The 27485-nt window shown below is 38.3% G+C and overlaps 3 protein-coding genes and 1 pseudogene across 7 annotated transcripts; 3 read left to right on the top strand and 1 right to left on the bottom strand.

Moving 5' to 3' along the window:
* Positions 1-13947, bottom strand: Cyp317a1 (Cytochrome P450 317a1). The gene is made up of 3 exons (XM_073957525.1): positions 13701-13947; positions 4009-5715; positions 1-670 (listed from the first exon to the last, which is right to left on the bottom strand). Exons 2-3 carry the CDS (start codon positions 5168-5170, stop codon positions 228-230), a joined length of 1605 nt encoding a protein of 534 aa, XP_073813626.1. The 5' UTR covers positions 5171-5715; positions 13701-13947; the 3' UTR covers positions 1-227.
* Positions 12589-27309, top strand: LOC141387611 (cytochrome P450 6a8-like). Of its 5 annotated transcripts, none has more exons than XM_073957522.1 (3): positions 12589-12994; positions 25660-26791; positions 26845-27309. In XM_073957522.1, the coding sequence occupies exons 1-3, from the start codon at positions 12914-12916 to the stop codon at positions 27270-27272; spliced, it is 1641 nt and encodes a 546-aa protein (XP_073813623.1). In that variant the 5' UTR covers positions 12589-12913; the 3' UTR covers positions 27273-27309. The 5 variants fall into 5 exon arrangements, 4 of the variants coding, with proteins under 4 accessions (XP_073813623.1, XP_073813622.1, XP_073813625.1 ...); XM_073957521.1 differs by having other exon boundaries at positions 12589-13029; XM_073957524.1 differs by having other exon boundaries at positions 12589-13114.
* LOC141406058 (cytochrome P450 6a8-like) lies at positions 14137-17070 on the top strand (annotated as a pseudogene).
* On the top strand, positions 19314-20988 carry LOC141387617 (cytochrome P450 6a8-like). The gene is made up of 2 exons (XM_073957531.1): positions 19314-20475; positions 20538-20988. Exons 1-2 carry the CDS (start codon positions 19410-19412, stop codon positions 20957-20959), a joined length of 1488 nt encoding a protein of 495 aa, XP_073813632.1. The 5' UTR covers positions 19314-19409; the 3' UTR covers positions 20960-20988.
* Positions 27310-27485: the final 176 nt, after the last annotated feature.

Raw genomic sequence — 27485 nt, 5'->3', positions numbered from 1 at the left:
TAGTTTTAGGCACTTTAATTGTAAAACAGTCATTCTGTAAAGGTACATAGCTATGTTAAATTTAATGTTAACATAAAAACAAATGTATTAACAAATTATGAATTAATTTAAAATTTAAACAAATTATAAACAATTCCTTACTAAATTTACTAACAACAAAAAAGGGAAACAGGAAATAAATAACAAATAATACTCATTGACTAAATTAACACAATTAGAAACAAATTCTATATCACAACTGCTGATTCTCGACCCTCACTCTCCACATATTCCGAACGCTCATTTAGCGGTCTAATTCTTAACGCCACCCCCTCTAGACAGCAGACGATTAGATTTTGGGTATCCAACGAGAATTCATAACGCATTAAAAGTATGGCGAGTAGGGTACGCATTTGTAATTGGGCAAAATGTAAGCCAAGGCAGTTACGAGGTCCTTCACCAAAGCCCAGCCAAACGCATGACTGTCGCAGCCGATTTGGTTCACCAGCAAAACGATCAGGATTGAAAATGTGTGGCTGTGGATAATACTCAGGGTCATTGTGCATTGCATTCAGGGGTATGATAATGTTAATGTCCTTTCGTATCAAGAAGTTGGAATCTTTTTGGACCAAATAATCGTTGAGAGTGCGACGCCGAATATATGGAACCACTGGGTGCATTCGTATTGTTTCTGAAAAATAAGAGAAAGTTTTAAATATTAATTAATTAGATAGGCTCAATGAGAGTTTCCATAGGAAATCTTTAATTCAGCCCGGTTGAATTAGAGTTTCTTTAATTCAGCCCGGCTGAATTAGAGTTTCCATAGGAAATCTTTAATTCAGCCCGGCTGAATTGGAGTTTCCATGGGAAATCTTTAATTCTGAATCTGGCTGAATTAGAGTTTCCATAGGAAATCTTTAATTCAGCCCGGCTGAATTAGAGTTTCCATAGGAAATCTTTAATTCAGCCCGGCTGAATTAGAGTTTCCATAGGAAATCTTTAATTCAGCCATGCTGAATTAGAGTTTCCATAGGAAATCTTTAATTCAGCCCGGTTGAATTAGAGTTTCCATAGGAAATCTTTAATTCAGCCCGGTTGAATTAGAGTTTCCATAGGAAATCTTTAATTCAGCCCGGTTGAATTAGAGTTTCCATAGGAAATCTTTAATTCAGCCCGGTTGAATTAGAGTTTCCATAGGAAATCTTTAATTCAGCCCGGCTGAATTAGAGTTTCCATAGGAAATCTTTAATTCAGCCCGGCTGAATTGGAGTTTCCATAGGAAATCTTTAATTCAGCCCGGCTGAATTGGAGTTTCCATGGGAAATCTTTAATTCAGCCATGCTGAATTAGAGTTTCCATAGGAAATCTTTAATTCAGCCCGGTTGAATTAGAGTTTCCATAGGAAATCTTTAATTCAGCCCGTCTGAATTAGAGTTTCCATAGGAAATCTTTAATTCAGCCCGGACGAATTAGAATTTCCATAGGAAATCTTTAATTCAGCCCGTCTGAATTAGAGTTTCCATAGGAAATCTTTAATTCAGCCCGGACGAATTAGAGTTTCCATAGGACATCTTTAATTCAGCCCGTCTGAATTAGAGTTTCCATAGGAAATCTTTAATTCAGCCCGGCTGAATTAGAGTTCCCATAGGAAATCTTTAATTCAGCCCGGCTGAATTAGAGTTCCCATAGGAAATCTTTAATTCAGCCCGGCTGAGTTAGTTTTCATGGGAAATCTTTAATTCAGCCCGGCTGAATTAGAGTTTCCATAGGAAATCTTTAATTCAGCCCGGCTGAATTAGAGTTTCCATAGGAAATCTTTAATTCAGCCCGGCTGACTTAGAGTTTCCATAGGAAATCTTTAATTCAGCCCGGCTGAATTAGAGTTTCCATAGGAAATCTTTAATTCAGCCCGGCTGAATTAGAGTTTCCATAGGAAATCTTTAATTCAGCCCGGCTGAATTAGAGTTTCCATAGGAAATCTTTAATTCAGCCCGGCTGAATTAGAGTTTCCATAGGAAATCTTTAATTAGAGTTTCCATAGGAAATCTATAATTTAGCCTGGCTGAATTAGAGTTTCCATAGGAAATCTTTAATTCAGCCCGGCTGAACTAGAGTTTCCATAGGAAATCTTTAATTCAGCCCGGCTGAACTAGAGTTTCCATAGGAAATCTTTAATTCAGCACGGCTGAATTAGAGTTTCCATAGGAAATCTTTAATTCAGCCCGGCTGAATTAGAGTTTCCATAGGAAATCTTTAATTCAGCCCGGCTAAATTAGAGTTTCCATAGGAAATCTTTAATTCAGCACGGCTGAATTAGAGTTTCCATAGGAAATCTGCAATTCAGCCTGGCTGAATTAGAGTTTCCATAGGAAATCTTTAATTCAGCCTGGCTGAATTAGAGTTTCCATAGGAAATCTTTAATTCAGCCTGGCTGAATTAGAGTTTCCATAGGAAATCTTTAATTCAGCCTGGCTGAATTAGAGTTTCCATAGGAAATCTTTAATTCAGCCTGGCTGAATTAGAGTTTCCATAGGAAATCTTTAATTCAGCCTGGCTGAATTAGAGTTTCCATAGGAAATCTTTAATTCAGCCTGGCTGAATTAGAGTTTCCATAGGAAATCTTTAATTCAGCCTGGCTGAATTAGAGTTTCCATAGGAAATCTTTAATTCAGCCTGGCTGAATTAGAGTTTCCATAGGAAATCTTTAATTCAGCCTGGCTGAATTAGAGTTTCCATAGGAAATCTTTAATTCAGCCTGGCTGAATTAGAGTTTCCATAGAAAATCTTTAATTCAGCCCGGCTGAATTGGAGTTTCCATAGGAAATCTTTAATTCAGCACGGCTGAATTAGAGTTTCCATAGGAAATCTTTAATTCAGCCCGGCTGAATTAGAGTTTCCATAGGAAATCTGCAATTCAGCCTGGCTGAATTAGAGTTTCCATAGGAAATCTGCAATTCAGCCTGGCTGAATTAGAGTTTCCATAGGAAATCTGCAATTCAGCCTGGCTGAATTAGAGTTTCCATAGGAAATCTTTAATTCAGCCTGGCTGAATTAGAGTTTCCATAGGAAATCTTTAATTCAGCCTGGTTGAATTAGAGTTTCCACAGGAAATCTTTAATTAGAGTTTCCATAGGAAATCTATAATTTAGCCTGGCTGAATTAGAGTTTCCATAGGAAATCTTTAATTCAGCCTGGCTGAATTAGAGTTTCCATAGGAAATCTTTAATTCAGCCTGGCTGAATTAGAGTTTCCATAGGAAATCTTTAATTCAGCCTGGCTGAATGAGAGTTTCCATAGGAAATCTTTAATTCAGCCTGGCTGAATTAGAGTTTCCATAGGAAATCTTTAATTCAGCCCGGCTGAATTAGAGTTTCCATAGGAAATCTTTAACTCAGCCCGGCTGCATGAGAGTTTCCATAGAAAATCTTTAATTCAGCCCGGCTGAATTGGAGTTTCCATAGGAAATCTTTAATTCAGCCCGGCTGAATTGGAGTTGCCATAGGAAATCTTTAATTCAGCCCGGCTGAATTAGAGTTTCCATAGGAAATCTTTAACTCAGCCCGGCTGCATGAGAGTTTCCATAGAAAATCTTTAATTCAGCCCGGCTGAATTAGAGTTGCCATAGAAAATCCTTAATTCAGCCCGGCTGAATTGGAGTTGCCATAGGAAATCTTTAATTCATGACGGCAGAGTTAGAGTTTCCATGGGAAATCTTTAATTCAGCACGGCTGAATTAGAGTTTCCATGGGAAATCTTTAATTCAGCCCGGCTGAATTAGAGTTTCCATGGGAAATCTTTAATTCAGCCCGGCTGAATTAGAGTTTCCGTAGGAAATCTTTAATTCATCTCGGCTCAATTAGAGTTTCCATAGGAAATATTTGATTTAGCCTGGCTGAATTAAGTTTCTATGGGAAATCTTCGATTCAGCCTGGCTGAATTAGAGTTTCCATGGGAAATATTTAATTCAGTCCGGCTGAATTGGAGTTTCCATGGGAAATCTTTAATTCTTATTTTGTTTCTCTTACTCACCCGATATAAATTGCCCCATAAATTTCAGCGACTGTATTCCCTCATAGGTAAAATTGTCCCCATGCTGTTCATAGGCCTTGCTAACTTCTTCTCTCACCCTTTGCTGCATAACTGGATCTCTGGCCAATTCATATAAAACAAAAGTCAGGGTGTCTTCCGTTGGTTCCAAACCTGCCCTCAGGAATGTAAATGCATGGGCTGCCAGTTCGTTTACCAAATGTTCTTTAAGGCCTATACCTTCGTTGTGTACCTCCGATTCATGGGTATTAAATTCCTGATTCATTAAGTCAATCAGCAATTGCAGATAGTCATCCTCACGGTTATCGCTTTTGGTCCGGTGCATTATGACATCATTCAAGAGGGTCATAAAATAGGTGTGGACCTTTTCTTTGGTTGTGGAGTAGTTAAACGAACGAAACACATTCGGATAACGATCCATGATTGAGGTTAAGAAGCTACCATGGCGATTTGTGTGCAGGCCAAATTGGGTCATGGCATCGAATTCCTCTAGGGGATATTTTTGATTCATCGCCTTGTTTAGGCCAAAAACACATTTGGCAATATTACCCAAAACGTAGCGGTGCATAAACGGCTTTACATCCAAGGCCACATCGCTCTGCGGTGACACTTTCTGATATTCTTGCCTGGCCAGTTCAAAGAGCAGAAAGGTTTTTTCACATTCCTCACGTATACTCTCGAAAAAATGCAACATGTACGCCTTCTGGAAAACCGGTTCCAGTTTCAAACGCATTTCTTTCCACTGATCGCCGCTGGTGCTGTACAGATCCGCGGAGAGGGGATCTGTTTTACGATTGTGGTAATGGCCGCGATCATTGAAATTTGAAAAATTCTTAACGAGTATTTGTTGCGTTAGCTCGGGACTGAGCACCATTACACGCGGTTCGAAGAGGTGATAAAAGCCCACAAAGGGTCCCGAGCCCTTGAATTTTTTATACAGCTTTTTGAAGTATTCATTTTGGTCCTTCACCTGGGTACTGGTGCCGTATTTACTGAACGTCTTCACCACCTTCCTCAGCGAGCCAGGTTGATCGTGTGGTACCCCCACAAAATGCCAATAGTCACGTATATAAACTATGGCCACAACTATCAGCGTTAAGATAAGGAATATCACCAAAGCCAACAACAAATAAATGACCCACATGCTGCTTAAAAATTAATTTAAATATTTTTTTTGTAATTTCCAATATAAAAAAAAAAATTTTGAATATCTTTTTTTATTTCACTGAAGTTGACAGATTTGGGGGATTTTGTGATTCATTTCGCAATTTTCATTTTGTTTTCTTTTCGATTTGTTTTGTTTTCCCTCCCGTTCGTGTTTTTATTTTTATTGTTCCGAAATAATCGCGTTTCGCGTTTTTTTTTGTTTATCAAAATCGTTCTAGAGTTACGCCTGGCCTGTGACTAGTTGTATTAAACGCTTATTTGTTAACTGATTGCTGAACTTTTTGGGAGCGAGTGAATGAGTTAGGGAGCAGTGTTACGTTACGTAGCCGAGCGATGTTACTTGCTGTTCTTTTTTTGTTTTTATTGTTGTTATTTTCTATTTTCTGACACTCACTTCACCAGTCGGTGGAAACTTTTTACAGCAACGCTTCTGCTGCTGTTGTTGGTTTTTGGTTTATCAACAAATGGTGGTATTATTGGCCGGTAGGGTATGCTACAAGAGGTATTGTGGAATAAGCAGAACTTTAAACAAAATTCTCTATGTTAAAACGCCAATCCAGAGGGAGAGAATAAAGATTCAGCCTGCCTGAATAAGGGTTCCGATAGGAAATCTGCAAATCAGCCTGGCTGAATAAGGGTTCCGATAGGAAATCTGCAATTCAACCTGGCTGAATAAGGGTTCCTATAGGAAATCTGCAATTCAGCCTGGCTGAATAAGGGTTCCGATAAGAAATCTGCAATTCAGCCTGGCTGAATAAGGGTTCCGATAGGAAATCTGCAATTCAGCCTGGCTGAATAAGGGTTTTCATAGGAAAACTGCAATTCAGCCTGGCTAAATAAGGGTTTCCATAGGAAAACTGCAATTCAGCCTGGCTAAATAAGGGTTTCCATAGGAAAACTGCAATTCAGCCTGGCTGAATAGGGGTTTCCATAGGAAATCTGCAATTCGGCATAACTGAATAAGGGTTTCCGATAGGAAATTTGCAATTCAGCCTGGCTGAATAAGGGTTCCAATAGAAAATCTGCAATTCAGCTTTGCTGAATAAGGGTTTCCATAGGAAAACTACAATTCAGCCTGGCTGAATAAGGGTTTCCATAGCAAAACTGCAATTTAGCCTGGCTGAATAAGGGTTTCCATAGCAAAACTGCCATTCAGCCTGGCTGAATAAGGGTTTCCATAGGAAAACTGCAATTCAGCCTGGCTGAATAAGGGTTTCCATAGGAAAACTGCAATTCAGCCTGGCTGAATAAGGGTTTCCATAGGAAAACTGCAATTCAGCCTGGCTGAATAAGGGTTTCCATAGGAAAACTGCAATTCAGCCTGGCTGAATAAGGGTTTCCATAGGAAAACTGCAATTCAGCCTGGCTGAATAAGGGTTTCCATAGGAAAACTGCAATTCAGCCTGGCTGAATAAGGGTTTCCATAGGAAAACTGCAATTCAGCCTGGCTGAATAAGGGTTTCCATAGGAAAACTGCAATTCAGCCTGGCTGAGTAAGGGTTTCCATAGGAAAACTGCAATTCAGCCTGGCTGAATAAGGGTTTCCATAGGAAAACTGCAATTCAGCCTGGCTGAATAAGGGTTTCCATAGGAAAACTGCAATTCAGCCTGGCTGAATAAGGGTTTCCATAGGAAAACTGCAATTCAGCCTGGCTGAATAAGGGTTTCCATAGGAAAACTGCAATTCAGCCTGGCTGAATAAGGGTTTCCATAGGAAAACTGCAATTCAGCCTGGCTGAATAAGGGTTTCCATAGGAAAACTGCAATTCAGCCTGGCTGAATAAGGGTTTCCATAGGAAAACTGCAATTCAGCCTGGCTGAATAAGGGTTTCCATAGGAAAACTGCAATTCAGCCTGGCTGAATAAGGGTTTCCATAGGAAAACTGCAATTCAGCCTGGCTGAATAAGGGTTTCCATAGGAAAACTGCAATTCAGCCTGGCTGAATAAGGGTTTCCATAGGAAAACTGCAATTCAGCCTGGCTGAATAAGGGTTTCCATAGGAAAACTGCAATTCAGCCTGGCTGAATAAGGGTTTCCATAGGAAAACTGCAATTCAGCCTGGCTGAATAAGGGTTTCCATAGGGAAACTGCAATTCAGCCTGGCTGAAAAAGGGTTTCCATAGGAAAACTGCAATTCAGCCTGGCTGAAAAAGGGTTTCCATAGGAAAACTGCAATTCAGCCTGACTGAATAAGCGTTTCCATAGAAAACTGCAATTCAGCCTGGCTGAGTAAGTGTTTCCATAGTAAAACTGCAATTCAGCCTGGGTGAATAAGCATAAACCCATAAAAACTACTTTTTTGCTTACTTTTTTTACTGATTCCAATATTTCGCATACAATCGCTTTTTAGCAAACTGAACGCTATCTCTTCCTCTCTCTCGAATACTCTCTCTAAGCTTTAATTGCATCATCAATACAGGTTCTGTGGTAATTAAACGATCTTCAATTAAACAATGAACTGTTCTACAGCGAATTTGTTGTGATGCCAGTGAGGGCATGTACTAACACAGATGAGAAGTATCTTCACCCCGTTACCACCACTATACCCCAATGTAAACAAATATTGACCAAGTTATAACAATAATAGTTGCAATAATTAATTTAAGCACAAAGTTTACAAACAATTAAGATGTTAGCAGTCGCAGCAGCCCCAGCAGCATACGGCAGTTACTGGTAATTGATATGAGATCAAACAAAGGCTTAGGTTATCGGTTGATATTGAAATTTTACAACAGCAACAATGAGGCGTTTGCAATAAAAACTTAAAAACAATTTATTAAACAATTTAAATGCGTTTACATATTTTTTTCCAATAAAAATATCAGGCTGAATTGCGGATTTCCAATCGGAATCTTTATTCAGCCTGGCGGAAAGACCACAGTTGGTCTATCAGCTGATCTATTAGAGACCATCATCTGATTTATGAAAGACCATCAAATTGTTTATGAAAGACCATCAGCTGATCAATGAAAAACCATCAGCTGATCTATGAAAGACGATCAGCTGGTCTATGAGAGACCATCAAGTGTTCTATAAAAGACCATCAATGATCAATGAAAGACCATCAGCTGGATGATGAAAGACCAACCACTGGTCAATGAAAGAACATTAGGTGATCAATGAAAGATGATCAATGAAAGACAATCAGCTGATAAATGAAAGACCATCAACTGACCAATGAAAAATGATCAGTGAAATACAGTCAGCAGATCAATGAAAAATTATCAGCTGGTCTATGAATGACCATCAGCTGGGCTATGAATGACAATCAGCTGATTAATGAAAGACCATCAGCTAATCTATGAAAGTCCAACAACTGGTCTATGATTGACAATCAGCTAATTAAAAAATACCAGTTGATCTATTAAAGACCTTCAGCTGATTTATGAAAGATCATCAGCTGGTCTATCAAAACCGTCCGCGGGTCTACGAAAGACCATCAGCTGTTCTATGAAAGACCATCAACTGATCAATGAAAGACCATCACCTGTTCTATAAAAGACCATCAAGTGATCAATGAAAGAACATCAGTTTATTAATAAAAGATTATCAGCTGATCCATGAAAAACCAACAGCTGATCTATGAAAGAAGATCAGCTGGTCTATGAGAGACCATCAGGTGTTCTATAAAAGACCATCAGCTGATCACTGAAAGACAATCAGCTGATCAATGAAAGACCATCAGATGATCAATGAAAGATCATCAGCTGTTCTATTGAAGACCATCAACTGATCAATGAAAGATAATCAGCTGATCAATGAAATACAATCAGCTGAAGGAAACACCATCAGCTGGTCTATGAAAAATCATCAGCTGGACTATGAATGGCCATCAGGTGATTAATGAAAGACCATCAGCTAGTTTATGAAAGTCCATCAGGTGGTCTATGATCAGCTGATAAATTATATTATTTGCTAGACTATGAAAGACCATCGGCTGATCTGGTCTTTGAAATACCATCAGCTGATCAATGAATGACTAACAACTGGTCTATGTGAGACTATCTGCTGGCCTGTGAAAAACTATCATCTGGTCTATAAAAGACCATCAGCTGATCTATAACAGACCATCAGATGATGTATGAAAGACCATCAGCTGTTCTATGAATGACCATCAGCTGATTTTTAAAAACATCAGCTGACCTATGAAAGACCTTCTGCTGGTGTATGACAGACCATCAGATGTTCGATAAGACCATGTGGTACTACCGGAGCAGAGTCCGGAAGAAATTTTATTTAGACCCTTCCCATATTTAAATAAATTCCTTCTTTGGTATTAAACATCTTACCATTAATAGGATCAAAAATTAAGCGCTCGGGTGTACGTTGACATGACGAAAATTCAATATTCTTTAAAAGCAAAGCCAATCCCATCATGACCTTTGCATCATGTCAACACGTTCAGCAATACAAGCACATTACCCGACACAAAAGGACAGATATGTCATGGCATGGCGTTGATTACTTTCTTCGACAGCGAAAAGTTCTGGACGAAAATTTTCAAGTTGAGGATAAATTTCGGTATCATGATGTGCGGCATAAACTGTGATGACAATGTGAATGCCGGGTTTCACGATAAGGACTTGAGCGTCTGGGAAAGTAAAACGTTTTGCGTTTTTACGCAGGGTTTCTGGAAAAGATACTACCCGTGCTAATGTATGGCTCCGAAGCATGGGTACTTGCGCAAGCAGATAAGGCAGTGCTTGGTGTGTTTGAGAGGAAAATTCTTCGAAAGATCTACGGGCCGATTTGCGTTGACGGTGAATATCGACGTCGTATGAACCACGAGCTATATAAGCTATACAAAGACATGAATATTGTTAAACGTATCGAGATGCAACGATTGCGTTGGCTAGGCCATATCATGAGATTGAGCGATGATGAACCCGCTAAAAAGGCGTATGAATACATGCCACATGGCGGTGCACGCAGAATCGGCAGGCCTAAGCTTCGATGGAGCAAACAAGTGGATGAAGAAATGGAAAGGCGCGGTATTCCAAAAAGTCAAGCGAAAAACAGAGAGGAATGGAGATCTTTTCTTAGTTCGGTCTATGGAACAAATGTTCTGTAATGGGCCAACTAAGTAAGTAAGTAAGTTTCTGGAAAAGAAATGATAAGTGTTTTAAGAGCTGCCTAATGTAGGTGCACCAGCTGCCTAATGTAGGTCATGGCATTAAGACTCTCATAAGTAAATACTCTCTGATGCTGTTCCAACACCTCCTCAAAATGTTGCCTGGCCTTTTTTTGTGCCTTCGGATTTTTGGCCAAATAAGGCATGGAGCTCGATGAGGTTTCAAAACCTCCAATAAAGCAAACGAAAGCCTGGGTAATTAAATCATCCATTTCCAGTTGATATTCTCCCTCTTGCAGGGCAGCGTTTTTCAGTTCAACGATAATATCAAAAAAATCTTTGCGGTTGAGCTGATTTTGTTCACGATGGGTCATTGCCATCGAAGTTGAACAATTCATTGGTAATGACCTTGTAGCCGAGTTTTTGAAAAAGTTTGGGATATGTGGAGGCAATCATTTCCATAAATGAATGTATCGTGAGAATAGCTTTGTCACATGAAACTCAATGTGCGGGTTGTGTAGGCTATTGCATTCCAAACCAAAGGCCACATTACCAATGACACCTGTGGTAAATCGAACACTCAATTTTTTTATTTCTACTTCGTGATCGAACTGATGCACCTGGTCGCTGTGCATGATCTTTATGAAAATCTGACCAATGACCTCGCCTGTGCCAAACATTTGTCGCATGCGTCCCGAGCTAAAGCTGGGTGTCAAACATAAACGTATTCTTGCACAAAGGATCAACGTCATAGTTGGTAGGACGCAATTTTCCTTGCGGCAATTGTCAGTTTGATGGAGAGAGAGGTGGGGCATATGGTAACCCTTTGCCTCTCAAACCCTCTCTCACCTAAAAACTGATAACTGCCGCAAGGAAAATTGCCTAATGTAAATATGGACATATAAAATATAACACATAAAATATCTATATATATAAAAATTAAATGTCGTTCGTTGGTAATGGCATCAGTTGAGAACTGCTGCACCGATTTGGATAATTCTTTCTGTAAAATGTGCGCCATAACCCGACATAGGTTTTTATGCAAAGAAAATTTGTCCAAGTCCACTTTTACGCCCATTCTTCTTAAAATACATTTACAAAACTACTGAACCGATTTTCCTGAAAATTTCAGGAAATGTACAGCGATGGCACCCGGTGAAAAAAAGGATGCATATTTTCTTGAATTTCGAATGGGCCGGGGGGGTACTTCCCTCTGCCATATTAAAAAAACGCCGTATCTTTATGAATAAAAACCAAATGCCGTCATAGTCCAAATTAGGTTTTTATGAAAAGGAAATTTTACCACGCCCACTTTATTCAAATTAAATTTTTTCTACAAAAAATACTGAACCGATTTTCCGGAGATTGCCAGGGAATGTACCGGGATGGCCCCGAAAAGATACTACATATTTTGTTGAATTCCAGAGGGGACGGAGTATATCTATATTTGCAAAAATTACGCATGTATCGGTTTTAACATTTACGGATTAATCTACAATCTAGGTACTTCTTTCGGGCCTAAAGACCAGACCACTGTTTAACGCTCAAAAGCCGTGGGTACTCGTTTTTGATTACATTAAATAGTGATGCTATATTAAACTGTATTTATTTCAAATGTTAAATTCAAATTTAACGTGCGAAATTCCCTCTAGCGGCGACGAAGAGCATTGACCTGATGAATGAGTCCTCCTAGCGGCAATGCGGACGAACATAAACAATCTGTCAACAAGCAGTCAGCTGGCATCATCAATGTATATGCAGGCCGTCTCCTGCAGGAGGTGTTTCAGAGACAATCGAGGCAGTCGTCTGTTGACTAGGGATACGCAGTGGAATGTAATAATCGGTTTTTCGATTATACGGTTTTCGTGAAAAACCTTAAACTCGATTTTAGGTTAGTCGATTATTTGAGAGTGTACTAAAAGTCGACTTTCGATTATTCGCTAACCGCCCAAAACCGATTATAATCGAATATAATCGACCATCTTCGTTGATGCGATCCATGATGTGTATATGTATAAAAAAATACCGCCAACTACGCGGTTTTAGCACACTCAATAATCAACTACGACTAATAGTCGTCCACGATTAATAGTCCACTACGAATAATAATAGACTACGACTAATGGTCGAGTACGAATAATAGTTGACTCCGTCTTTCGAAAGTCGATTAAGAAAAATCGATTATGCGGTTTTCGCACAGTCAATATTCGACTACGACTTTTAGAAATTTTGCGGCTAATAATCGATTAATCGATTAACCGAAATCGATTTTACGTATCCCTACTGTTGACGGGTGTTGAGTCAAGTGGTGTGCAAACGATCCTTGGCTTGTGTGGTAGTAGAATAGCTAGTCGTTTCTACGTAGTCGAGTGGGGTTGTAAAACGAACCTCGACGCATTGCAGAAATAGTGTCTGTCTCGTCGAGTGGGGTGCAAACGAACCTCGACGCGCCAAAGAATTAGTGTTTGTCTCGTCGAGTGGGGTTGTAAAACGAACCTCGACGCGCCGTAGAAATAGTGTCTCGTCGAGTGGGGTTGGAAAACGAACATCGACGTTGCGACAACTGTGCCTACCGCTAAAGCCTGTGCCTACCGCCTGATCCCCTATTTGTTGTGTACCGCTGTCGTTGTGTACAAGCCTCATCAAACATGATTCGTCCAGCATATCAGCTCGTACCAAAATGTCTTATTATAAACTTGCCCGACCATCTCTGTACCAGTATATTGAGTGTCAGAACAACGATTCAGTGTTAAATATGTGTAGTGTTAGTGTGATAAAAATAGTTAATAAAGTGTGTTTATAACGTGTTATGAAAAAAGGAAATCAACTGATGTGTTTCTCTCTCTAATGTCTCTAAATCAAAATAAATTTTTGTGACGACCCTGGCCTCCCGCTGAGCATACCCCAGCTTCAAAGGGAAAAACCGTAAAAAAATATACAATTTTGTACAATCCCGAAGAGTCTACGGCCACAATGTTGTAACTCAAAAGAAATTTTTTTGGACCACCTGAAGTCTGCATGACCAAAACTATATGATCCTAATTAGGTCCTATTAATTCATTTATTATCCATCAGATACCAGTTGTGAAAATAAGCTGCACTTAAATAAACCTCCAAACATGCACACATTGCGGTGTTGTCTTTTCAAGCATTATAACCTAAAGTTCCTAACTTACTGGCGCTCACAGATTAACGGCCGTAGATTTTTGGTCTGAATTGTGGCTTAGTTAAATTAATTAACTTTGCATCAATGCTAATTTTTATGCAGATTTGAAAGTGTAGCTCTCCCATAAAGTCGTCAACAATTTGCCTTTTCCCTTTTTGAAAACCAAAAATTCTTATTTAATTTTGAGTGCTTCAATTGTGCCAGTGTCAGTCAGCCAGCCAGCTCTCTTATCAAGCCATAAAAAGCGTACTGATACTCACTTGTTGTACTTGTTGTTGTTGTTGGCTTTACTTGTTTTTTTTTTTTGACAATTGATTTGACAAATTGTAAACTCCTCCATGTTCTGAAGGGGAGAAAGACGATCCATATTTCTATACTATAGAATATTGGAGAATTTGAAAATCTCTTTACTGTTCCGCGCACATATTTGTAGGAGTATTTCGTGTAGTTAAATATTGACAAATTCGTCATCGAACCGATTTGAATGAGTGTTAATGACACTAACAAACACAAAATACAACAAAGCAATGCAAACAAACTGCGGAAATATTAACTTTCTTTGGATTCTAACACGAACTGCTCTCAACTAGTTTTTTTGCTCTCACTCTCTTCGGCTCTCTTGGGCTTTTTGTATTATTCAAAAGATTAGCATTGATGCAAAGTTAATTAATTTAACTAAATTAAAAATGTACTGACAACAGCGGTATGAATAGCAAGCGTCTAAAATTTGTGAGGCCATAATTCAAACCAAAAAAAACCTACGACCGTTAATCTGCGTACGCCAGTAAGATATGAGCTTCGGGTTATGCTGTTTGAAAAGATAACAACGCAATGTGTGAGAGTGTTCGAGGGGTTTAGTTACTGCAGCATATCTTGACATCAACAATCTGCCGTCAAATTGTTTGTGTTTGAGATAATAACGCGTGGATTATCAAATTAGGACCTAATTAGGATCATAAAGTTTTAGTCATGCAGACTTCCTCGGGTGGACCAATAAAATTTGTTTTGAGTTTTCTTTGGCTCAGTTGCATAGGAAACTTCTCGGTGGCCAGGCAACAATGATCCTCGTTGCCTTGTTAATTTTATCACCCACATTACATTTCTGCAGGTCCGCAGAAAACATAGCTACTGGAAGAGCAACAACATAACGACTGTAGACTCTTCGCAATTGTACAAACTGAAGAACCATGAATATGTTGCCCACATTTACCAGCGATTCTATCAACAATTAATGACCGACAATAAACCATATGCCGGATTTTTTTACATTGTTTACACCATCACTGCTGGTGGCCGATTTGGACCTGCTGAAGTTAGTGGATGTGGGTGAATTTGATGCCTTTCCCGATAGACGTTTCTACACGAACTACAAAGACAATCCTTTGCAAAAGAACATGTTTAAGTAACATCGTGATCTGTGGCGCAAAGTAAAAAACCAAATCGTCGCCTACCTTTAGCTCGGGACTCACGCGACTAATGTTTGGTTCTGTTGAGGTCATTGGTCAGATTTTCAAAAGATCATGGATGATCAGGTGGAACAGCTAAATCAAGAAGTGGAAATAAAAGATTTCTGTGCTCGTTTTACCACACATGTCATTGTTATTGTGGCCTTTGTTTTGGAATGCCATAACCTATTCAACCTCCACAATGAGTTTCGTGCCAAAGGTGACAAGGCTTTTTTAACAATTCATCCATTTATGGAAATGATTGCCTCCGCATATACCAAAGTTTTTTAAAAACTCGGCTACAAAGTCTTTACCAATGAATTGATCAACTTTTATTCGCAAGTTGTCAAGAAGACAGTGGCCTATCGTGAAAAGAATCAGGTCAGGAGAAAAGATTTTTTTTTTTGGATTTTCTCATTGAACTGAAAAACGCTCCCCTCCAAAAGGGAGAATATCAACAGGAAATGGATAATTTAATTGCCCAGGCTTTTCTTTTCTTCATTAGAGGTTTTGAAACCTCATAGAACACCATGTCATTTGACTTATTTGAGTTGGCAAAAAAATCCGAAGGTACAAGAAAAGGCCAGGCAAAATGTTTTGGAGGTGTTGGAGCAGCAACAGAGAGTATTTACCTATGAGAGTCTTAATGACATGGCCTACATTAGGCAGCTGGTGCAAGGTAAGGAAATTCTCAACAATAAATTCTCTTTTCCTTCTCTCTCTCTCTCTCTTAAAACACTTATCATTCTTTTCTTGAAATCCTGTGTAAAAACCCTGTGGCTCCTTATGACAGACGTGCTTGCCGCCGCCTTTTTACTTTCCCATACGCTCAAGGCCTTATCGTAGTCGGCATTCACATTGTTATTCCAGTTTATGCCATACGTCTTGATCCTGAAATTTATCCCCAACCTGAAATCTTCCGCCCAGAACGTTTTATCGACGTCAATCCCATGTCATATCTACCATTTGGTGCTGGACCTCGCACCTGTATTGCTGAACGGTTTGGCATGATGCAAACAATGATGGGATTGGCTTTGCTTTAAAGAATTTTGAATTTTCGACATGTGACCGTACACCCGAGGTCTTGATTTTTTTATCCTTTTAATGTTAAGATGTTCAATACCAAAGAAAAAAATTAATTTAAAGGTGGAAAGGGCCTAAATAAAATTTAAAATGTTCCGAAATCTGCTCCACTAGTACCACATGTCCTCATCAAACATTTGATGATCTGTCATACACCAGCAGACGGTCTTTCATAGGTCAGCTGATGTTTTTATAAATCAGCTCATAGTCATTCATAGAACAGCTGATGGTCTTCATAGATCAGCAGATGGTCTTTTATAGACCAGTTGATAGCTTTTCACAGGTTAGCTGATAGTCTCTCATAGACTACTTGTTAGTCTTTTATTGATATGCTGATGGTATTTCTTAATCAGCTGATGGTCATTCATAGACCAGCTGCTGGACTTTCATAGACTAGCTGATGGTCTTTCATCAATCAGCTGATGGTGATTCATAGTCCATCTGATGGTTTTTCATAGACCAGCTGATGCTCTTTCAGAGACCAGTAAATGGTCTTTCATAATCCAACTGATCGTCTTTCATAGACCAACTGATGGTTCTACATTAATCAGCTGATTGTGTTTCATTGATCAGCTGATTATCTTTCATGGAACAGCTGATATTCATTCATTAATCATCGGATGGTCTTTTTTTGATCAGCTGATTGTCTTTCAGTGATCTGATGGTCTTTTATATAACACCTGATGGTCTCTCATAGACCAGCTGATTTTCTTTCATAGATCAGCTGATGGTCTTTCATGGAGCAGCTGATTATCTTTAATTAATAAGCTGACATTTTTTCATTGATCAGTTGATGATTTTTCATAGAACTGCTGATGGTCTTTCATAGATAACCTCTTTATAGTTCAGCTGATGGTCTTTTATAGACCAGCTGATATTTTTTCACAGGCACACTGATAGTCTCTCATAGACCAGTTGTTAGTCTTTCATTGATCAGCTGATGGTATTTTATAGACCAGCTGATGGACTTTCATAGACTAGCTGATGGTCTTTCATTAATCTGCTGAAGACCATTCATAGTCCAGCTGATAGTTTTTCATAGACCAGCTGATGGTTTTTCATTGATCAGCGATTGTATTTCATTGATCAGCTGATTATCTTTCATTGATCAGTTGATAGTCTTTCATAGAACAGCTGATGATCTTTCATTGATCATCTGATTGATCAGCTAATTGTCTTTCAGAGATCAGCTGATGGTCTTTTATAGAACATCTGATGGTCTCTCATAGACCAGCTGATCTTCTTTAATATATCAGCTGATGGTTTTTCATGGGCCAGCTGATTATCTTTAATTAATAAGCTGACGTTCTTTCATTGATCACTTGATGGTATTTCATAGAACTGCTGATGGTGTTCACTGATCAGCTGATGGTCTTTCATTGATCAGATGATGGTCTTTCATTGATCAGTTGATGGTCAATCATAGTCCAGCGGATGGGTTTTCATAGACCAGCTGATGGTTTTTCATTGATCAGCTGATTGTCTTTCATTGATCAGCTGATTATCTTTCATTGATCAGTTGATGGTCTTTCATGGAACAGCTGATGATCTTTTATAGAACAGCTGATGGTCTTTCATTGATCATTTGATTGTCTTTCATTGATCAGCTGATTGCCTTTTAGTGATCAACTGATGGCCTTTTATAGAATGCCTGATGATCTTCTTTCATAGATCAGCTGATGGATTTTCATGGATCACCTGATTATCTTTAATAAATAAGCTCACGTTCTTTCATTGATCAGCTGATGACCTTTCATTGATCAGCTGATTGTCTTTCATAGAACAGCTGATAGTCTTGTGTCTCATAGACCAGCTAGCTGATCGTCTTTCATAGATAAGCTGATGGCTTTTCATTGATCAGCTGATTGTCTTTAATTGATCAGCTGATTATCTCTAATTAATCAGCTGACGTTGTTTCATTGATCAGTTGATGGTCTTAGAAGAGCTGATTGTCTTTTTGACGAGCTGATTATCTTTCACTGATCGGCTTATGTTCTTTCATTGACCAGTGGATGGTCTTTCATCATCCAGCTGATGGTCTTTTATAGATCAGCTGTTGGCCTTTCATTGGCCAGAGGATGAACCCTAATAGATCAGCTGATGGTCTTTCATTCTATAACCAATTTCTGAAAGAAAAGTGCTTCTATAGAGCCTTTCTGAATGAAAGGGAGTTCCTATAAACCCTTTCTGAATGAAGGGGTGCTTTCATATTCCATTTGTGAAAAAAAGGGTGCTTCTATAGACCTTCTCGAATAAAAGGGTGCTTCTATATAGACCCTTTCTGAATGAAAGAACGTTTTTATAGAACCTTTCTGAATGAAAGGGTGCTTCTATAGACTCTTTCAAAAAAGGGTGCTTCTACAGACCCTTTCAAAAAAGGGTGCTTCTATATAGACCCTTTCAAAAAAGGGTGCTTCTATATAGACCCTTTCTGAATGAAAAGGTGCTTCTATGGACCCTTTCGAAATGAAAAGGTGCTCCTATGGACCTGAAACAAAGGGTGCTTCTTTAGAAAAATTGCTTCTATAGACCCTTTCTGAAGCAAAGGGTACTTCTATAGACCCTTTCTGAAGCAAAGGTTGCTTCTATAGACCCTTTCTAAAGCAAATGGTACTTCTATAGACCCTTTCTGAAGCAAAGGGTGCTTCTATAGACCCTTTCTGAAGCAAAGGGTGCTTCTATAGACCCTTTCTGAAGCAAAGGGTGCTTCTATAGACCCTTTCTAAAGCAAAGGGTGCTTCTATAGACCCTTTCTGAAGCTAAGGGTGCTTCTATAGACCCTGTCTAAAGCAAAGGGTGCTTCTATAGACCCATTCTGAAGCAAAGGGTGCTTCTATAGACCCTTTCTGAAGCAAAGGGTGCTTCTATAGACCCTTTCTGAAGCAAAGGGTGCTTCTATAGACCCTTTCTGAAGCAAAGGGTGCTTCTATAGACCCTTTCTGAAGCAAAGGGTGCTTCTATAGACCCTTTCTGAAGCAAAGGGTGCTTCTATAGACCCTTTCTGAAGCAAAGGGTGCTTCTATAGACCCTTTCTGAAGCAAAGGGTGCTTCTATAGACCCTTTCTGAAGCAAAGGGTGCTTCTATAGACCCTTTATGAAGCAAAGGGTGCTCCTAAAAACCCTTTCTGAAGCAAAGGGTGCTCCTAAAGACCCTTTCTGAAGCAAATGGTGCTCCTAAAGACCCTTTCTGAAGCAACGGGAAAGAAATTGTTTTTCTATAGTCCCTTTCGGAAAGAAAGGGTGCTTCTTCTATATATATTTTTCTATATGAAATTCTCCATTAGATTGTATCGTCTTGTTATGAAAAGTCTCCTATATTTTTTATGATGCAGTCAAAATACATGCGATAAGCTTTTGAATCATCTACAAAATGTTTATGATTGAGCGAGCGGGTTCTCTTGCTCTCCGCCAACATTTAGTTTCGTTTTAGACTTTGTAGCAGCAACTACAATGATCTTTGTTCCGTTTTTAGTATTTACACTAATCGCAGTAATAATATTTCTATGGCTACGTAAAAAGCTAAATTACTGGAAGAAATATGACATTCTTACTGTAGATGCTTCAAGCCTGATTAAAATCAAGGAACGGGAACATGTAGCCTTTGTTTACCAGCGATTTTATCAAAAATTAAAGGCCGAAAATAAACCCTATGCCGGGTTTTTGACATTACTTACACCATCTCTACTGGTGGCCGATTTGGATCTCTTGAAGCTGGTGTATATCAGTGAATTTGATGCCTTTCCCGATAGAGGTTTCTATACCAACTATGATGATGATCCATTGTCGAAAAATATGGTGAGACTACATGGTGATCTGTGGCGTAAAGTGAGAACCAAACTGACACCCACCTTCAGTTCGGGACGCATGCGACAAATGTTTGACAACGTTGAGGCCATAGGCCAGAATTTCATACAGGTTATGGGGGAACAAGTGGAGCAGCTTAATAATGAAGTAGAAATAAGAGATTTGTGTGCTCGTTTTACCACAGATGTCATTGGCAATGTGGCCTTTGGTTTGGAATGCAATAGTCTACACAAACCCCATACCGAGTTTCGTATTAAAGGTGATAAGGCTTTTTATACAATTCATCCGTTTATGGAAATGATTGCTGCCACATATCCGAAAGTTTTTCAAAAACTCGGCTACAAGGTCTTTACCAATGAATTGATCAGCTTTTATTCGGGCATTGTCAAGGAGACAGTGGCATATCGTGAACGGAATCAGGTGAAACGTAATGATTTTTTGGATCTCCTGATTGAATTGAAGAATAGCCCTCTGGAGGAGGGTGAGTATCAACTGGATATGGATGACTTAATTGCCCAGGCATTTGTTTTCTTTATTGGTGGATTTGAAACCTCATCGAGTACCATGTCATTTGCCTTATTTGAGTTGGCCAAAAATCCGCAGGTACAAGAGAAGGCCAGGCAAAACATTGAGGAAGTTTTGGAGAAATACAAGGGAGTTTTTAACTATGAAAGTCTTAATGACATGAACTATGTTAGGCAGGTGGTGCAAGGTAAGGAAATTGCCTACAATATTGTATTTTTTTATCTCTTAAAAAGTTCTTCTTCCTTTCAGAAACCTTACGCAAACATCCCGTGGCTCCATCTGGTAGACGTGTTTGTCGTCGCCGCTTCACTTTCCCCGACAGCCAAGGTCTTACAGTGGAACCGGGGGTACACATAATGATACCGGTGTATGCCATACATCATGACCCTGAAATTTATCCCCAACCTGAAATCTTTCTTCCAGAACGTTTCACTGTCGAAGAACGTAATCGTCGCCATCCCATGGCATATCTACCATTTGGTGCTGGACCCCGCACCTGTATTGCCGAACGTTTTGGCATGATGCAAACAATGATGGGTTTGGCTTTGCTTTTAAAGAATTTCAAATTTTCGACATGCGAACATACATCGGAACATCTGAGTTTTGATCCTTTTAATGTTCGGGTGTTCAATAGTAAGGAGGGTATATATTTGAAGGTTGAAAAAGTGTAAATAAAGTTTGAAGTTGGATTTTGAAAATATTTATTTGGAGAATAATTTTCAGAGTCTCTGAAGGACCAGTTCATCAGCTTGTTTATGCAAGACCATCAGCTGGTCTGTGAAAGAGTATGATCTTGTGTATGAAAGATCACCAGCTGTTCTTTGGAAGACCTTAAGCTGATCTTTGAAAGGTCATCAGCCGGTCTATGAAGAACCAATAGCTGGTCTATGAAAGATCAAAAATTGGTTTATGAAAGACCGCCAGCTTTTCTTTGAGAGGCCATCAGCTGTTTTATGAATGATCATCAGATGGCATATGAATGTCCATCAGCTAGTCTGTGAAAGGCTATCAGCTTGTCTTTGAAAGACCGTCAGCTGATCATTAGAATGAATTATTTATGAAGAAAATGTCGTCCTCATGACCTGAGGAGCTAAGGAATTTTTCCATAGTATCTACAGAAGATATCATCCTCAAGACCTGAGCATTTTTATAGAAAAAGTATTCCTCAGGACCTGAGGACATTTTTTGTAGCAAAAACTCAATTTAATGACCCGATTAAATGTTTTTCTATAGAAAAAAGTCTTCCTCAGGACCTGAGGAATTTTTTTCTATAGAAGAAAATCTGGGTAATGCTTTCCTATAGGAAAAAGTCTTCCTCAGGACCTGAGGATTTTTTCTATGGAAAAATGTCTTCTTTAAGAACTTAGGAATTTTTCTTAAGAGAAAGTCTTCCTCAGGACTTGAGCAAATCTTTGTCTATTTAATAATTTCCTCAGGATCTGAGGAAATTTTTTCCTAGAGAAAAAGTCTTCAAAGAAAAAAATTCTCAGGTCAGGTTTTCTCAGGTGGTGAGGGAGACTTTTTCTACAAAATAATCCTCAGGTCCTTAGGAAGACTTTTCTATAACAAAAATTCTCAGGTCCTGAGGAATACTTTTTTCTATGGAATAAATTCATCAGATTCTGGGGAATAACAGAACAAAAGTCTGAGGATTGCTTTTCTATAGAAAAAAGTCTTCCTCAGAATTTGAGGAATTTTTTCTAGTCTTCCAAAGACTTTTGCTCAGTTCCTGAGAAATACTTGTTTTTACAGAAAGAATCCTTAGGTCAGGTTTTCTCAGGTCGTGCGGGAGACTTTTGTAAAGAAAAAATCATCAAGTCTTTAAGAAAACTTTTTTTCTAAAAAAAATCCTCAGATCCTGAGGAATACTTTTTTCTATGGAAGAAATTTATTCAGGCCTTTTAAAAGATTTTTTCTATAGAAACAAATTTCCTCAAGTCCAGAAGAAGACTTTTTTCAATAGAAACAAAACCTGAGGAAATTTTTCCCCAAGTCTTGAAGAAGACTTTTTCTATAGAGGGCATTTTTTCTATAGAAAAATCTTGCTTAGGGCCTGAGAAAATTGTTTTCTATTGAAAATAGTCTTCCTCAAAATTTCTTCTTCAGGAACTGAGGATTTTTTTCTATAGCAAAAACTTTATTTCAGGACTTCAGAAATTTTTTCGATAGAACATAATCGTCCTCAGGATCTGCTAATTTTTTTTAAATAGAGAGTCTTCCCATGACTTGAGCAAATCTTTTTCTATTAAATAATTTACTCAGGATTTGAGGAAATTTTGTCCTATAGAAAAAAGTCTTAAAAAGACTTTTGCTCAGGTCCTGAGAAATACCTTTTTCAAAGAAAAAAAAAACTCAGGTCAGGTTTTCTCAGGTGGTGAGGGATACCTTTTCTACAAAATAATTCTCAGATCCTTAGGAAGACTTTTTCTATAAAAAAATCCTCAGGTCCTGAGGAATATTTTTTTACTGAAAAAAATTTTTCAGATTGTGGGATAGTCTTTTTTTATATGGAAGAAATTTCTTCAGGCCTTACAAAAGATTTTTTCTATAGAAACAAGTTTTCTCAAGTCCAGAAAAAGGTTTTTTTTCAATAGAAACACAACCTGAGGAATTTTTTTTCTATAGAAAAATTTTCAGACCCTAACTGATAGAATTGTTTTCTATTGAAAATAGTCTTGCTCAGGACGGGTAGAAAAGTTTTCTTTAAAAAAGTCTTCCTCGGGACCTGAGGAAAGATTTTTTTCTACAGAAACAAGTTTCCTCAAGTCCTAAAGAAGAGTTTTTTTCTATAAAAACAAGTTTCCTAAAGTCCTAAAGAAGACTTTTTTTCTATAGAAACAAAACCTGAGGAATTTTTTTCCTCAAATCCTGAAGAAGACTTGTCTGTAGAGACTGAACCTGATAATTTTTTTCTATAGAAAAAGTTTTCTCCTGGACCTGAGGATATTTTTTATAGCAAAAATATGGGACCTGAATTTTTTTTTTCTATTGAAAACAATCTTCCTTAACATCTGAAGAATTTTGTATATAGAAAAAGTCTTCCTCTGTAACTCAAGATTTCTGTAGGACCTGAGGGAAGTTTTTCTTCAGAGAAAAGTCATCCTCAAGACCTGAGACTTTCTCAGCACCTCTGGCAATTTTTTTACTATAGAAATAAGACTTCCTCAGGATCGCAGGAAACTGTTTACTATAGAAAACTCTTTCTCAGCATTTAGGGACATTTTGTCCTATAGAAAATGGTCTTCCTCAGGAACTGAAGAAGAATTTATGTATAAAAATGTCATCATAGAAAAAAAAAAATTATAGAAAAACTTCTTCCTCATGACCTGAGGAATTTTTCCATAAGAAAAATCATCCTGAGGACCTGAAGAAATGTTTTCTCTATAGAAAAGATTCTCTCCTACGACCTGAGAACATTTTTCGTATAGAAAAAAATCTTCCTTAGAACCTGAGGAAATTTTTTTGTGGATTAAAATTCCTTCCCAAGACCTGAGGAAGTTGTTTATAGAAAAAAATCTTCCTCAGGAAAATTTCATCTTCTGGACCTGAAAAGTGTTCCTCTGGACCTGAGGAATTTGTTTATAGAAAAAAATTCTTCCTACGTACCTGAAGAATTTTTTTCTGTTGATAAAATTCATACTCAGGGCCTGGCGAAATTTGTTCTATGGAAAAAGTCTTCCTCAGGATTTGAGAAAATCGTTTCTATTGAAAAAAATCTTCCTGAGGACCTGAGGAATTTTTTTTCTAAAAAGCCTTAATCAGGTCCTGAGGGTTTTTTCCTAAAAAAACGCCTTAATTAGGACTTGAGGATTTTTTTTTCATATAAAAGTCATCCTCAGAAATGTTTTTTCTATAGAAAAAAATCTCTCTCACGACCTGAGACTTTCTCAGCACCTGTGGCAATTTTTTAACTATAGAAATAAGACTTCCTCAGGACCGCAGGAAACTGTTTACTACATAAAAATCTTTCTCAGCATTTGAGGACACTTTGTCCTATAGAAAATGGTCTTCCTCAGGAACTGAAGAAGAATTTATGTATAAAAATGTCCTCATAGAAAAAAAATTATAGAAAAACTTCTTCCTCATGACCTGAGGAATTTTTCCATAAGAAAAATCACCCGAGGACCTGAAGAAATGTTTTCTCTATAGAAAAGATTCTCTCATACTACCTGAGAAAATTTTTCCTATAGAAAAAAATCTTCCTTAGAACCTGAGGAAATTTTTTTGTGCAGAAAAATTCTTTCCCAAGTCCTGAGGAGGTTGTTTATAGAACAAAATCTTCCTCAGGACCAAAGGAAATGTTATTCTGTAGCAAAATTTCATCTTCTGGACCTGAAAAGTGTTCCTCTGCCCCTTAGGAATTGTTTCTATTGAAAAGGTCTTTCTCAGGACCTGAGGACAATTTTTTTCTATAGAAAAAAATTCTTCCTAAGTACCTGAAGATTTTTTTTTCTATTCATAGAATTCATCCTCAGGACCTGACGAAACTGGTTCTATTGGAAAAGTCTTCCTCAGGATTTGAGAAAATCTTTTCTATTGAAAATGTCTCCACCCGACCTGCTGAAATTTTTTCTATTGAAAAAAGTCTTCCTGACGATCTGAGGAAATTTTTTTCTAAAAAGCCTTAATCAGGACCTCAGGTTTTTTTCCTAAAAAAGCCTTAAATAGGACTTTAGGATTTTTTTCATATAAAAGTCCTCCTCAGGACCTGTGGAATTTTTTTCTATTAGCAAAAAGTCTCCCTAGGGGGAGGAAATTTTTTATAGAAAAAGGACCTGTGGAAATCTTTTCAATAGAAAAAATCTTACGCTGGACCTAATAATGTGTTTCTATAGGGAAAAGTCTCAGCAGCTGAGGACATTTTTGGAAAAGTCTTCCTCAGTACCCTAGGAAATTCTTTTCTATTGAAAAAGTCTTGTATAGGACCTTAAGCATTTTTTTTTTCTTTAGAAAAAGCCTTCCTCAGGACCTCCAGAATTTTTTTTTCTCAATACAAATTATCCTGAGGACCTGAAGAACATTTTTTCTATTGATCGTGAGAGCCTAATGAAATTTTTTCTATTGAAAAATGTCTTCTTTAGGATCTGAGCATTTTTGTCTTTTTAAAATTGTCTTCTTCATGTTATGAGGATTTTTTTTATAAAAAAAGTCTTCTTCAGGACACGAGGAAATGTTGAAAATTCTTCCTCGAGACCTCAGGAAGAGCTAGGTTATATTTATGATATAGCAAAAATTTCCCATCAGGGATTGTTTGAGGTCCAAATTTGTTTATAAAAGTACCTGCTTTTAATAATAGGTTTCTCTTACTCTCAACAAGTGATATGCAAATCAATAGCCATCGACATGAATTGATAAGATTTTAAAAATGCAGGTTATCGCAGGTGTGCTTGTGCAAAAATCGCTCAGTTTAATTCGCAGCGTTCTAAAAGCAACAAACATGATCCACGTTCCTCTAGCGATTTTCGGTGTATTAATCGGTACCCTCCTAATATGGCTACGTTTGCAGTTCAATTATTGGAAAAGGCGTAATGCACCGACCGTTCCAACAACGGGATTATACAAACTACGTGATCGTGAACACATTGCCTATTCCTATCAACGTGCCTATAATCGAATGAAGGCGGAAAATAAAGGATATGCTGGCATTTATACGCTGCTAACCCCAACGTTGTTGATTGCCGATTTGGATATCATTAAATTGATATTGATCACCGAATTCGAAGCATTTCCCGATAGGGGGTTCTTTGTGAATTTCAAATCAGATCCTCTGTCAAGGAATATAGCAAGAGCATATGGAGAGCTGTGGCGTAAGTTGAGGACCAAAATTACTCCAACTTTTACGGCGGCACGAATGCGTCAAATGTTTGAGAATGTCGAGCTGATTGGCAGGCAGTTTATCAGGGTGATGGAGGAAGAAATGCTGGAGCAAAATCATGTGGTGGAGGTTCGAGACTTATGTGCCCGTTTCATCACCGACATCGTTGGCAATGTGGCCTTTGGCTTGGATTGCAACAGTTTGAAGAATCCCAAAACAGAGTTCCGTGTTATGGGCGATAAGACATTTGCCCAAGTTAACCCATTTTTGGATATGATGGCATCACATTTTCCCAAACTTTTTACATGGCTCGATTATAAAGTCTCCTCGCCCGAGGTGATTGCATTCTATACGAAAATTGTCAAGGACACAGTGGAATATCGTGAAAAGAATAACGTGAAACGTAATGACTTTTTGGATCTGATGATTGAATTGAAAAATCGTCCTCACCAGGAGGGTGAATATCAATTGAAAATGGATGATTTGATTGCCCAGTCGTTTGTTTTTTTCTCTGCGGGATTTGAGACATCATCGAGTACCACAGCATTTGCCCTCTATGAAATGGCGCAAAATCATCAGATCCAGGAAAAGGCAAGGTTGGATATCGAGGAGGCTTTGGCAAAGTTTGAGGGAGAGTTTACCTATGATTGTCTTAATGAGATGACCTATCTAAGGCAGGTGGTGTTAGGTAAGACAAAATAAAAATTCTCCAGTTCCTTTCTTATGTGTATGTATTTTCAGAAACCCTGCGCAAACATCCACCGCTACCCTCCAGCAAACGCATTTGTCGACGCCGTTATACCTTCCCCGATAAAGTGGGCCTTACGGTAGAGCCACATGTTCAAGTTATCATACCCGTCTATGCCATACATCATGATCCAGAATATTATCCCCAACCGGAGGTATTTCGTCCAGAACGTTTTGCCCCCGAAGAACGTAATAAACGCCATCCCATGTCCTATCTACCATTTGGTGCTGGACCACGTATCTGTATTGCCGAACGTTTTGGCATGATGGAAACAATGGTGGGCTTAGCTTTACTTTTGCGAAACTTTAAATTTTCCACTTGCGAACAAACTCCGAAACAATTGCAATTCGATCCCTTCAATGTTTTTGTATTCAGCATCCAGGGAGGTATACATTTGAAAGTGGAGAAAGTACAGAAATAAAGAAGAAGAAGAAAATACTGCAAGTAATCAAAATAAACATCTGGCTAGGCCTGACATAGTTTTTGTTCTTTTTTTGGAGGGTTTTTTTTGGTGAATGATAAGATTATGGCATTGTTTTGAATGAAAACGATTAACTCAATGTTCGTTTATTTGTTTTGAAATATGCATTGGTAAGGGTCTTATCTTCAGATCATGAATTTGGGAATTTTAATG

The sequence above is a fragment of the Musca autumnalis genome, unplaced genomic scaffold, assembly GCF_047663935.1.
Source record: "Musca autumnalis isolate F117 unplaced genomic scaffold, ASM4766393v1 scaffold_5, whole genome shotgun sequence".
Lineage (NCBI taxonomy): Eukaryota > Metazoa > Arthropoda > Insecta > Diptera > Muscidae > Musca > Musca autumnalis.
This window is presented reverse-complemented; position numbering and strand designations above follow the sequence as displayed.

Excerpts from the sequence above, each read along its gene's own strand:
- Cyp317a1 (XM_073957525.1), bottom strand. The coding sequence starts at position 5,170 with ATGTGGGTCATTTATTTGTTGTTGGCTTTGGTGATATTCCTTATCTTA. Across the intron at positions 671-4,008 it reads TATGGGGCAATTTATATCGG|AAACAATACGAATGCACCCA; the intron begins GTGAGTAAGAGA and ends CTTATTTTTCAG.
- LOC141387611 (XM_073957521.1), top strand. The coding sequence starts at position 12,946 with ATGTCTTATTATAAACTTGCCCGACCATCTCTGTACCAGTATATTGAG. Across the intron at positions 13,030-25,659 it reads CAGTGTTAAATATGTGTAGT|GTTATCGCAGGTGTGCTTGT; the intron begins GTTAGTGTGATA and ends TTAAAAATGCAG. Across the intron at positions 26,792-26,844 it reads TCTAAGGCAGGTGGTGTTAG|AAACCCTGCGCAAACATCCA; the intron begins GTAAGACAAAAT and ends ATGTATTTTCAG.
- LOC141387617 (XM_073957531.1), top strand. The coding sequence starts at position 19,410 with ATGATCTTTGTTCCGTTTTTAGTATTTACACTAATCGCAGTAATAATA. Across the intron at positions 20,476-20,537 it reads TGTTAGGCAGGTGGTGCAAG|AAACCTTACGCAAACATCCC; the intron begins GTAAGGAAATTG and ends TCTTCCTTTCAG.